At 48.8% G+C, this 12,811-nt stretch overlaps 1 protein-coding gene across 1 annotated transcript in view; it reads left to right on the top strand.

Moving 5' to 3' along the window:
* The first annotated feature begins 9,731 nt into the window (after nucleotides 1-9,731).
* The window catches only part of LOC144130257 (uncharacterized), a 118,242-nt gene continuing 115,162 nt past the window's right edge, over nucleotides 9,732-12,811 (top strand). The window contains exon 1 of the mRNA XM_077664221.1: nucleotides 9,732-9,999. Within this exon, the coding sequence (XP_077520347.1) occupies nucleotides 9,736-9,999 (264 nt within the window). The 5' untranslated portion in view covers nucleotides 9,732-9,735. The remainder of the gene's footprint in view (nucleotides 10,000-12,811) is intronic.

Raw genomic sequence — 12,811 nt, 5'->3', positions numbered from 1 at the left:
CCTGCCTTTTCGCGATCCTGCGAGGCATCGGTAGCAATAAGAACATGAGAGGGAAAGGACCTTAGGTGGTCCAGCAATAGACCCTGAAGAAGCGGGAAGGGCTGCAGCTTTGCATTCGATGGGAAAATGTCATCGAATTCAATCTGGACAGATGAGGAGTTGTTATATATTTGGCGGACATCAGTGAAATGGATATTTATGCGATCAAGGAGGGACTGCACGTAACATATCTGCGGGGTATGAAATCGAGACCAGGCAGCACTAAAAAAGGCGGAAGGTTGACTAAGAAATATTATACTGGAAGCGTGAAGAGGGGAGTCGCACAATTTTAAAAATGTTTGAACTGTTAAAAGGCGAAACCTAGCTGATAACGAAGGCATTCGCGCCTCAAGGTGCAGAACAGCATTGGCGACATATTTTGGAAGCCCCAGACAAAGGCGCAACGCCTTACGCTCCAAAAGCACAAGAGGGCGAAGTTTATAGGCAGGCGCTCCTGAGAATAAAACACACCCGAACTCCAAAATTGGGCGGACGTACATTTTATAAATCATCAGAAGCGTATGCCTTCTCATGCCTGACCTAGCACTACAAAGCCTGCGCAGGATGCCAATGGCCCGAACTCCTTTTGCAGAAACTTGCTCAATGTGTGGCCGCCAGGAGAGAGTAGAGTCGTATATTACACCGAGATACTTCACCGTCTGAACTTGAGGTATTATGTTATTTCTATAGACCAGGCAGATGTTTACAGGAACAGAAACTGGAAATACTAACAATGCGCATTTCTTCACATTAAGGGACAGATGAATTCTTCCTAGCCAGTTGTCAAGAACATTGAGGTAATTTTGCAGGGTTCGATAAAGAGTGTGAATGTCACCTGCTGATGCAAAAAATGCAATATCGTCGGCGTACACATAAGTTTTCACATTTTGAATGCATGGAATTGAGCCTAAAAAAATGTTAAAAAGAACAGGGGAGAGAACTGATCCTTGCGGAACACCTCTTGTCTGTGGAAATCTCCTTGAGGAAATACCATTTTGGCAGCAGTAAAATTCTCTATTTTCTAAAAAAACAGAAATCCAGGCTACAAAATAGCTTGGGAAGTTGAGTTCCTGTAATCTTAGTAATAGAGTCGAGTGCTCCACGCTGTCGTATGCTTTACTGATATCCAAGGTGACAAGCGCAGCAAACTGTTTTCTATTGCGAGCTAATTTAATACGACTCTCAAGATCAGTATGAGCACACCAAATTGAACAACCCGGCCTGAAACCAATTTGACATGGATTCAATACAGCATTTTCTGAAATGAATGACATGACACGGCCGAGAAGGACCCTTTCCACCAATTTCACTAGGTTCGATGTTAACGAAATAGGGCGTATATTGTCTAAAGTTAAGCCCTCCCCTTGCTTTTTAAGCAATGGAACTATTTCAGCAAGACGCCACTCATGCGGTATCCAAGGACCTTTAATAGAATGGTTAATTAGAGCCAACAGGTCTGCAGGAGATTCATTGAACAAAATTTTGATCATAGATGAAGTGACCTTATCGGGGCCAGGAGCCGCTGGGGATAAGCGCAGAACAATTTGCGACAGCTCAGGCATAGAGACCTCAGTGAAATCACTTGAGGTGCATGTGAATATAGTAGAAGGTAAAGCAGATGTAAAGCGAAGCTCTAGGCCACACGCAATATCTTCTAAGGCCTTTGCGATGTCAGCAGGGGACTGAACGAGGGATTCAATGTTGGCAGTCGGAGGAATCACCTTGTTGCGCCTCATGAAACTAAACAAGGCTCGTTTACTTCCCGATTGGGAAAGGAAATCATAATGATTTGTATTATACTCCTCCTTTGCACGGGCGACAGTGCGCTTAAATGTTGCTGCAACATACTTATAATCCAGCCAATTTTTTGGGCATTGATTGATGAGAAGTTTCTTCCAAGCTGCTTTCCGTCGTCTATATGCACGCGTGCACTCAGAATTCCACCAATTGTTCGCGATTGCACCCTTTGTTCTCTTAACCAAAAATTCAGACTTTTGCCTTGCATGGTCCAGTACTGAACATAGATGTGCAGCCTTGCTTTCGGCACTTATCTGAGCGCGAGTGTCTGAAGTGATTTGGAGGGCTGATTTTAGAGTGTCTTTAAAGCAATTGTAATTTATTAACGTGCGCTGATGTCGCTCAGGAAGAGTTAATTTACACGCAAACTTGAAACTAATCGGTAGATGATCACTGTTTGTTGCACAGTCAACAGGCGCCCAAGACATAACGGAGACTCCTGGGGAGGAAAAAGTTAAATCCAGGGCAGAGCGGCATTGACTGCGAACAAACGTAGGCAATCCGGAATTGTTGCAGATCAAGTTGTTGCCAGAAGCCCAATCAAATAGCCTAGAACCAAAGCTGTCTGTTTTAAACCCCCAAGTCACATGGTGCGAATTGAAGTCGCCAAGTAATAGAACCTGAGATCGGCTACTAGACATGAGTGAGTCAAGGGGCCGAGTGTCACGCACACCAGACGGGAAATATGCATTAGCTACCGTAAAGGGCTGTTGACCTGGGACACTGAGGTCAACCGCAAGGATTTCACATTCATTGTCCGCATATTGAAAAGAAATGCATGCCCTGTGGCAAAACTTTTTAGATATGAGCAATAACAACCCTCCCCCTCGTGATGACCGGTCAAGCCGGAACGGATGGTAATCCTTGAGATGATAATTGAAATTTGGAGTTAGCCATGTTTCCTGTAAAGCAACTAAATCTGGTAGAAGCTGATTACATAGGCAGTTTAAATCTATTGAAGCTGAGAATATTGATCGACAATTCCACTGGAGGACACTTAAGAACCCTATCTTGGCGGAAGTGCCGCAGCCGCGACTGCCTTTTCTAGAATACTGGTCTTAGCGTTTTGACTTGTGTGATTTTTCTTTGTCTTTGACTGGGGGCAAGATGGACCTGCAATATTCAGAGGAGACCCACTTCGTTTCTGGGCGCGGAGATCACACTCCATATCAATACAATCCATAGAGGATGCGTCCATAACGCTATTCGAAGGAGAGGGCTGAGAGGTCTTTTGTTGCTCACATTGTTTTTGGCCCTGTGGAGCGGAATCGATTACTACAGAAGGAGGGGTAGCTTCCGAAGCCAAAGAAGACAAGAGCGGAGTGGTGGACGCCTGCAGAAGATTGGTCATCTGAGCAGCTATGACCTGCGAAATGCACGTGGACACGGTTTCCATAATGCGATCCATTGCATTTGCCACAGCTCTCTCAACTGCCGCTGTAATAGCCTGGGACAAACTAGAATCCATTATGGGTGGGCATTTGGCGGCCACACTAGAGTAGGCTGAGGCTCTCTCCTTGACTGCGGCAAAAGCCTCTCTCCGCGTGCATCTGCGCTTGTCTATAAGCTCGAGCACCTGAAGTTCTTGTGCTCGTGCAGGACAGTCAGGCGAATCAGCAGGATGAGCACCGCTACACAAACAACACTTCTCTTGCTGTTCAGGACATTCCTCTCTGCAATGACGTTCCCCACAGGCACAGCAGCGTAAGGCCGATTTGCAGGCTTTGCCGCTGTGGCCAAATCGCCAGCAGTTTTGACATTGAAGGGGCCGAGAGTTAAAGGCATCTACACGAAAAACCAATGGCCACACCTTAATCTCTGAAGGGCAAAATAATCCTGCAAATGTGGCAATGACGGACTCAGTAGGAATTTTTACTCCGTCAACCAGCCTGCTGCAGCGATGGACTGCAATCACTCCCGCAGGCGAGAGGTTCTCAAGCGTCTGCGCAGGGCTCAATCGAGAGTCGACCCCTCGGACCAAGCCCTTGGAACATGCTAGATGAGGCGGAATGAATGCGCTCACCGGGTGGCTGGCGAAGGTCGTGCACTTTAGAAGATCTTCAATACAGTCTTTATCCGACGACCGGCACAAAACACCACCCCTGCCGAACTGCCGGACATCGGTAATGTGCATAAAGTGCTTCGATGTGGACTGAAGGGCTGCCTGCACTGCCTCCGGGTTGTTCAGTCGGATAGCGCCGCCATCGGAAGGCACTAATGCGACTGGAATGCTTGAAACACCGCTGCGGAAAAAGAGATCAAGTGGGAGCTGGTCTTTAGGAAGAGATGCCGACCAAGGGGAAAACCCCTGGCCAGGAGAAGAAGTCGACATTAAGCTCTCGTCCCGCACCCAATCACCCCAGAACAGGAGCAAACAGGCACAGACAAAAAGAAGGAGAAATTTAGCAAGCTAACGCAACACCGCCAGGTACTTAGCCACTGCCCCGCAGCCTGGGTAGCTGAGCCACGTCAACAGAACAGCAGTCAGGAACGCCAGCGGGATTCTTCCAGAGCCCAGAGCCCGCACACGGCCACACTTCTTTGCCGGTTCTTCAGTAGCAACACTCTGCCCGCCTTCTTCTTCTGCGTTGTCCACTGGTAGGGCGTTCGCTCGCTCACTCGGGTGTTTTGCAGCCCTTTTGATGAGCGAGTTTAAACTTGAACTGCTCCCGGACTCGACGCGAAGCGCTTCAAGAGCGTTTGAAGCTATAGCTGCTTTGCCAGCTTAGGGAACCTGCGCACATGCAATGAACGACATGAAGGCTGCACGGGCGACGTACACAACCAACTCGGGGTACGCCATGTTGCCCAAATACGGAGCATCACCACCTGGCAACAAGCCTCCGCAGAACTGTGTCCGTTCGGGCTTTCTCTTAATTTCACGACTGGTTGTAACACTCTATACTTCAAGAATGTCAGTCCAAACAGTTTTAAATTTTTGTGTTGATAGCCAGAAATATAAGTTACAGAGAATTTTTGCCTAAAACCTACAGGTGCGAAAGCAGAATTGCAATGAAGGTTGGCTTTCCTTGTTACTTTACTGTTGGCTTTTTAATGTTGGCTTATCATGCTGTTTTTCATCTCGTAGATGGTAGGGTTTTATAGTTTTAACGTTGTTTAAAAGAGGACGTAACACTGCCTCAAATGCAACCGCTTGGAAAGTCAAGGCACGAGTAGCGCGCGTTCATCGCCGATGCGAGGTTGCTCGCCTGATTCCGAGGCCGATGGCTTTCGCGTGTCGGGAGCGGGGTCTGAGGAGCGCGCCGGCGACGCTGCCTGGGCGGAAGTATCGGCAAAGCGCGGCACTAGGAGTGTAGACGAGGTTGTGGGATGGCGGCGCCGTCGACAATGATGGCACAAACTGACAAATATTGCGAACATCGCAAGATTTTGCTTAGTGTTCACCCATCGGGATAGTGCTTTTGCAGAAATAGTCCTAGACTGCTCAAATATTTGAAGGGCTATTTCCTGTGTTCTTGCAGCTCTGACTGGACAAGAGCGCTCTACCTTTGACTGTGCTGTAAATAGCCTGTGATACGGAATATAAAGTAGAAAGTGTGTCCCCATCTCAGGTGCAATAGCCTGTGTTCGTGGCATTCGCGCACCTTTTGCACGTCCAGACACGTAGCCAGGTTTTTTTTCGGTAGTGGCCTAAGGTACTTTCTTGCATCCTGGGGGGGGGGGGGGGGGGTCTTGCTGGGCTTTTCATGACTTAGAGCAGTGTCGAGGAAATAGGGGGATGAGTTTTCTTTTCAGCTGGGGGGAGGGAGGCTAGTTACCACCTTCACCTCTTGCAATTGTCATTGGGTGAATTGAATGAAAAGGGCAGGCGAGACCAGAAGTCGAGTAATTTGGAAGAAAAGGGCAATTAATCGAGCCTAATTAAGTGTTTCGTGAGTACAGAAAGTTATATTTTGCGTCCAGCCATGCCACTCATAGGCTTCGTATAAGCTCGTCAAACCCTGGGTACATAAGTAATAATAATTGGTTTTTTGGGGAAAGGAAATGGCGCAGTATCTGTCTCATATATCGTTGGACGCCTGAACCGCGCCGTAAGAGAAGGGTAAAGGAGGGAATGAAAGAAGAAAGGAGGAGAGAGGTGCCGTAGTGGAGGGCTCCGGAATAATTTCGACCACCTGGGGATCTTTAACGGGCACTGACATCGCACAGCACACGGGCGCCTCAGCGTTTTTCCTCCATAAAAACGCAGCCACGGCGTTCGGGTTCGAACTCGGGAACTCCGGATCAGTAGTCGAGCGCCCTAACCACTGAGCCCCCGCGGTGGGTGGGTACATAAGTTGTGCATTCGTTTCTTACGGCGTTCGCGTTTGAAAAATGCGTCGATTCTGTGGTTGTGGACCAATTAAGAGTCAAAAAATGGTCACTGGGCTCCCGCGTGTCAGTTTTTACAAGCGCTGTGCAACAATAAAGGTGCTTTCATTCCGCTGTAAAATTCTTTTGCTTAGTCAAAATTATCTTCCTACATTCAGCCGACAAACAGCCACAACATGCATGACTCCCACACATTTAGCACTTTTTCATAATATTTTTGTATCTTTGATTTTAATTTATTCTGGCTTGTATGCATTTCACGAAATATGCGTCATAATATTTTTTTGCTTTCTGAAGGTATGGAGACTCCTAGAACTGATCATCGATAAAGGTAGTCAGGAGAGGAAGACAGAGAGAAAGTAATTTAATTGCAGTAAAGGTGAAAAGGTCTTCCGGCGGTAAGGTGACCCGAGGCTGCTACTCCTCACTGGGGAAGCAGGAAAAAGGCACAGTAAAAAGAGAGTGATGATGCGAATGGAGGATGGTGGTACTTGGAGTGGTCTGGGTATACAGGACACTACGCACACCCTGAGTGGCACTCATCTGGCAAGACGACTTGGTTTGGTTTGGTTTAAGTGGGTTTATCGCCCCAAGGGACTCAGGCTATGAGATACGCCGTAGTGAAGGGCATCTGAGATTTCGACCACCTGGGGCTCTTTAACGTGCACTGACATCACACAGTACTCAGGTCTCTAGAATTTCGCCTCCATCGAAATTCGACCGCCGCGGCCGGGATAGAACCCACTACTTTCGGGTCAGCAACAGAGCGCGATAACCAGTGAGTCACCGCGGCGGCTATCTCGGAAGACGACATGCAGCAGACGGAGCGCATGTCTTCCCCATGCAGTATATGTCTAGCCCACACACTGGCCAACAGGAGGTAAGTGTAGAAGCTACGGCTCTATAATTTTTAGTATACGTTGATGGGAGCACCTATACCCGAGAAATATTATGCAGATCAACGTGGAAAAGCCGAACTTTTGCCCAGATCTGTCGACAGTAAGCGATGCAGCTTGTTGAGCACTCGCAAGGTGTGGGCAAGACGACAGCAGGCCTGCAACAATTAATATTGTTATCGAAGTAATGACTTGTCTTGTGCTGCTGTCTTGCCCATATAGGTTGAAAAGTGTATTCCTAGGCTGTCTATCCCTCTTTGTCAACGTACTCGTTCACTGTGGCGACATACAGCAAAATCGAGGTCCGAATAATTCGGTTCACAATGATGAAAACTCCGGTTGTAAGAAACCGATGCAACAAGTGAACACGGCCTTCTTAGCATTCTTGATCGCCAGAAAGAAATAATTCGACGAAAGGAGTCAGCAGAAAAAATCCTTGCATCTCTTTGTGACACTGTAACAATCTTTTCCAAAGCAAATTGAATGTAACAGTTCATGGAATAGAAAGATGTCACAGGCTTGGAATGAAGTCCGATTACAAAATTATATAGGTTATCTTAAAGCTTATCGATTACTTCAAAAACTTTAGATCTTACGGAACAGCTCCATACTGAAGATATCTGAGCAGTACATCACAGAAGATTTCTCAAAATAAATACGCGCTATTAGAAAAATGTTGTGAAAGGCAACTGTTAGCAACAGGGCGGACCGTAAAGAATGTGCGAAATTAGTATTTGATGAAGTACCACTGGATGGAGAGGTTTACATGTGGAATGATGAAAAATAAAATAAGGTATCCTATCCTTTGAAGCTCTTGAATGTAAATTGCAGAAGCAATGCAAACAAAGCTGGTTATCTCCGTAAAACGAATCCGCAAAATGTTTCTACATGATGACGTCACTCCAGATGAAATAATCTAAAATTTTTATGGTAATGAGTAATAAATAATGGTATTATATAATAATAATAATAATAATAATAATAATAATAATAATAATAATAATAATAATAATAATAATAATAATAATAATAATAATAATTGGTTTTGGGGGAAAGGAAATGGCGCAGTATCTGTCTCATATATCGTTGGACACCTGAACCGCGCCCTAAGGGAATGGATAAAGGAGGGAGTCAAAGAATAAGAAAGGAAGAAAGAGGTGCCGTAGTAGAGGGCTCAGGAATAATGTCGACCTCCTGGGGATCTTTAAAGGGCACTCACATCGCACAGCGCATGGGCGCCTTAGCGTTTGGCCTCCATAAAAACGCAGCAGCCGCGGTCGGGTTCGAACCCGGGAACTCTGGATCATTAGCCGAGCGCCCTAACCACTGAGCCACTGCGGCGGGTGGTGTTATATGCAAGTGATGAAAAATGATGTCACACCGCTAGACGAGTTCACTGAGGCCCATCAGAGAATGCAAGAGCCCAGGCTCCCTCGCACCAATGCGGGTACAGCGATCCTAAAAAGGCTCGGAAAGAACGTGGAAGAGATCGACGCATACGCCCGCGAAATCCCGTCCGACGTCAGAAATGCAACCACGGTAAAATCCTTACCGCAACCCGTGCACCCCGCCCACCACAAAGGAAGACGCAAGGCCAGAGCGCAAGCTCGGCCCAAGAAACTCGAGAGCCGACCGGACGTAATCTACGTAGACGTGGCCGCTTACCCAACACCCGAAAAAGCGAACGCGACAGCCGTGGTGACAGAGGAACGCTAACTCGTTACAAACTCAATTGTACACACAAACTCTTCGGAAATAGAAAAAGAAGCTGCAGTCGCCTGTGCGCTGAAAAAACCAGTAGCCTAACCTTTCAACATTCGCATAAAAACCTAACCAAAGAACTGCAGAGGTGCTGTGGAGACAACTCCAAACTAAAATTCTTCCTAACGCCGCTGCCCCGGGTGATTTTAAACCCAAGTGCAGCAAATGCGGCGACAAAGCCACCGTAGACCAAACCTTTTGGAACTGTCCGACAGATCCTCGACAAGTATTGCTCCAGAGGCTCGAGCACCAGGGCCTGTGGGACACTTTGCAGCTCAGCTCCGACCTGGAAGCACAAGTACACAGGTCGCGGAAACAGCCCAAGAAGTCACCGCCAGTCTCCACTCAAGGCCACTTGGCAAGATTAACTAACAAACTAGTAACTCAAGCCGATAACAAAGTTTTCCTATTCGCTACCACAGAACACTGTCGTTTCTTTCGATTTTGCCATCATGCAAGCGCAGCCGCAGGGCTCGGGATTCTGTCACGCGTTCCCATGCTCAGGAGATGAATACAAGCATCTTACTCATCTCTCACTTCATAGTTTCTATGCCCTGAGGCAATAAACATCGCTTCAAAAAAAAACATGCAGGAACAGAAGAGGGAATAATGATAATTAATAATAATTGGTTTTTGGTGGAAAGGAAATGGCGCAGTATCTGTCTCATATATCGTTGGACACCTGAACCGCGCCGTAAGGAAAGGAATAAAGGAGGGAGTGAAAGAAGAGAGGAACAAATAGGTCCGTAGTGGAGGGCTCCGGAATAATTTCGACCACCTGGGGATCTTTAACGTGCACTGACATCGCACAGCACACGGGCGCCTTAGCAGAAGAGGGAGAAAACGCGAATCGTGCTGCACGTGCACGGCGCGAGAGGCTCAAGAAGAAGAAGCAAGAGCTATGGCGGTCATGGATGCGACCTGGCCACTGCTCCTGGCCTTGGTGACGGCGGCCAACAACCTGGAACCAGCGGCGGCTTTCCACCTTCCCACGTTGAAGGACCTCCTGGCCATCCTGGCACCGCCGACCAACGGCCCGGTCTGCAATATCCTGGAAGAAGGGTTCAAGCCAGAGGAAGAGGAAGCGCTCGTCAAGAAGCACAACGAATTCCGGTCGAGCATCACCGGCGGCAAGGTGGAGAAATTTCCCAAGGCGGCCGACATGAATATGCTGGTAAGTTAAAGAGCGCGCCTCATGCACGCCTAGATCCAAAACGTTGTGGCTTACCAAGTAGGACGCATGCGGATTCTATGCCATCTTAGCTTCCCTACTCTTGTGTTATTCATACGCAGAAAGTAGACCAGAGAGAACACTATACAGCTTCGATAGGGAGCAACGCCACCGCGCTGGCTCCGCTGTTTTGGCGCTCGGCTGCAGGCCCGACAGAAACGCCTTCGATCACCGGCGCGGCGGTCGCATTTCGACGGAGGCGAGATATCTGCCGCGGTGGCTCAGTGGTTACGGCGCTCGGCTACTTATCCGAAGTACCCAGATTCGAACCCGACCGCGGCGGCCGCGTTCAGTGGAGGCGAAACGCAACGGCACCCGTGTGCTGTGCGAAGTCAGTGAACGTTAACGATCCCCAGGCGGTCGAAATTATTGCGGAGCTCTCCACTACGGCACCTTTTTCTTAATTGGTTTTGGGGAGGAAAGGAAATGGCGCAGTATCTGTCTCATATATCGTTGGACACCTGAACCGCGCCATATGGGAAGGGTAAAGGAGGGAGTGAGAGAAGAAAGGAAGATAAAGGTGCCGTAGTGGAGGGCTCCGGAATAATTTCGACCACCTGGGGATCTTTAACGTCCACTGACATCGAACAGCACACGGGCGCCTTAGCGTTTTTCCTCCATAAAAACGCAGCCGCCGCGGTCGCGTTCGAACCCGGGAACTCCGGATCAGTAGTCGAGCGCCCTAACCACTGAGCCACCGTGGCGGGGCGCACCTTTTTCTTCCGTTCTTCTTTCAGTCGATCCTTTATTCCTTCCCTTACGGTGCGGTTCAGGTGTCAGCCGAGATGTGAGACATACGCTGCGCGGTTACCATTTCCCAAGAACCAATTTAAATAAACGTTGGAGAAAAATAAAATACCAAATAAAAAGAAATGCCAATGCACGTAAACAACACCAGACTCTCCAACGGCGTCTTTCATTGCCAGAGTAGCTTTGAGGCGTTAAACCCCACAATCCTAACGAAACCAATCCATAAAGAGGAGGCGTAAACTTGGAAAAGACTCATAAACCTAACTGAACCAAGCGATAGAGCAGACAGAAACTTGATAAAGACTCTAGTGGGAGACGATGCGCCCGCTCTCGCGCTGCTTATGGCATCACCGGAAGAAAAACGAAATTCCGCTCATCCATCCCCGTCGGCGGAAGGTGTTTTTACAGCGAAAGCTGTAATACCTTTGCTATAAACCATTCAGGGGGTACAACGGCAGGCGTAACGCGCTACGTTATTGAGGCTGCCTTCATTTCGCCTACATCGGAACGCGGTCAAGTTACTGGTGGTAGTGGTTGTTTATTAAAATAATAGTAAAAAGGAATTAAAAGATTTTTACTAGCCCCGGCATCTGCCATCGATACTGAAGCACCTGAGTCGGGGCAGCGGAAATAAAGGATAGCAGGCAGAATGGAGAAATGAAATGAAAGAGGTGAGGGGACAGGAAGAGAGGATATGGGGAGAAGTAATATGTACAAACTATTTACACAATAAGAAATGTGTCCAGGATTTTAGAGGAATTAAATCACACACGCGCACAGCACTTTGTTGGCTACAACTGGAGTGGGGCGTCCAGTTATTAATCGTTCAAGGTAGAACTCGCGGAGCGTTCGGTCACTTCGTGTAACTACCTGACGGAGAACAGACGGGACGTCCAGCCCGTGTGTTCGTGGAATGCACAGAGGCTCACAAATATTCGCTCACGAGTGCGCGCACTGCCCTGCGGCCACAATAGCGTCTTGATGGAGTCTGGTAGCATACCGTGCGCCCTATAGGCCGCGAGCATATCGCGACGAGCATCGGCGAACGCGGCACATTGAAGGAGCAGGTTTTCTAGTGTTTCCACTGCACCGCATCCGTCACACGCATCACTCGTCGCGATTACGTGACGCACCCGTCGTTCCCCGGGCCACACGCAGCCAATGCGCGCGCGGAGGATCATTGCACGTTGTGACCGTGTACGTCCGCGACATCCGGTGATACTGTCGATGCGCTCACCTCCTGCGATGAGTGGGTCGGGGTGCTGTTCCGGAGATGGTCATGGATGGCCGCACGCACGTCCCCCAGCGCAAGGGGCAGATCGCTGGCAGGTAGTTGGTGTGGTTCAGGAGTGCAAACTGCTGGGCTAGTTGGGTCATATTGCATAGAAAAGGAACCAGCGAAAATAGACGCAAGACAAGAACAAAGGAGGCACACACCACAACGCTGGTTTTTAACCATCAGTAGATGTACGAAGACACATAAAAGAGCCCGGTGTAGAAGAATAGTAGTTCAGGAGTGCAAACTGCTGGGCTAGTTGGTTCATATTGCATAGAAAAGGAACCAGCGAAAATAGACGCAAGACAAGAACAAAGGAGGCACACACCACAGCACCAGCGTTGTGGTGTGTGCCTCCTTTGTTCTTGTCTTGCGTCTATTTTCGCTGGTTCCTTTTCTATGTAGTTGGTGTGCAGCGGTCGCGAGGTCGTCAGCTTCATCGTTGCCGGCGATGCCGCAGTTACCGGGCGACCACTGTGCACGCACGGCACATCCTCTCTGCGCGAGGTGCTCGATGCGCGAGCGAATTTCCCGCACTAGTGGAGTACCGCGGCCGTTAGATTGCAGGCGGCTGAGGGCGGCGCGGGAGTCGCACAGCAGAGCACTCCTGGGCGGCGGAGGGCCGAGGGTGAGCAGCAGGTCCAGCCCGAGCCGGATCCCCATCCACTCCGCCATGGTGGAGGAGCCCAGGAAGGTTGCGTGTTGCTGGCTGTGCAGTCGCAGGGCGGG

The sequence above is a fragment of the Amblyomma americanum genome, chromosome 4 (genome assembly GCF_052857255.1).
Source record: "Amblyomma americanum isolate KBUSLIRL-KWMA chromosome 4, ASM5285725v1, whole genome shotgun sequence".
In the NCBI taxonomy this organism is placed as follows: domain Eukaryota; kingdom Metazoa; phylum Arthropoda; class Arachnida; order Ixodida; family Ixodidae; genus Amblyomma; species Amblyomma americanum.
The sequence above is the reverse complement of the archived record's forward strand: the minus strand, read 5'-3'. Positions and strand labels throughout refer to the sequence as shown.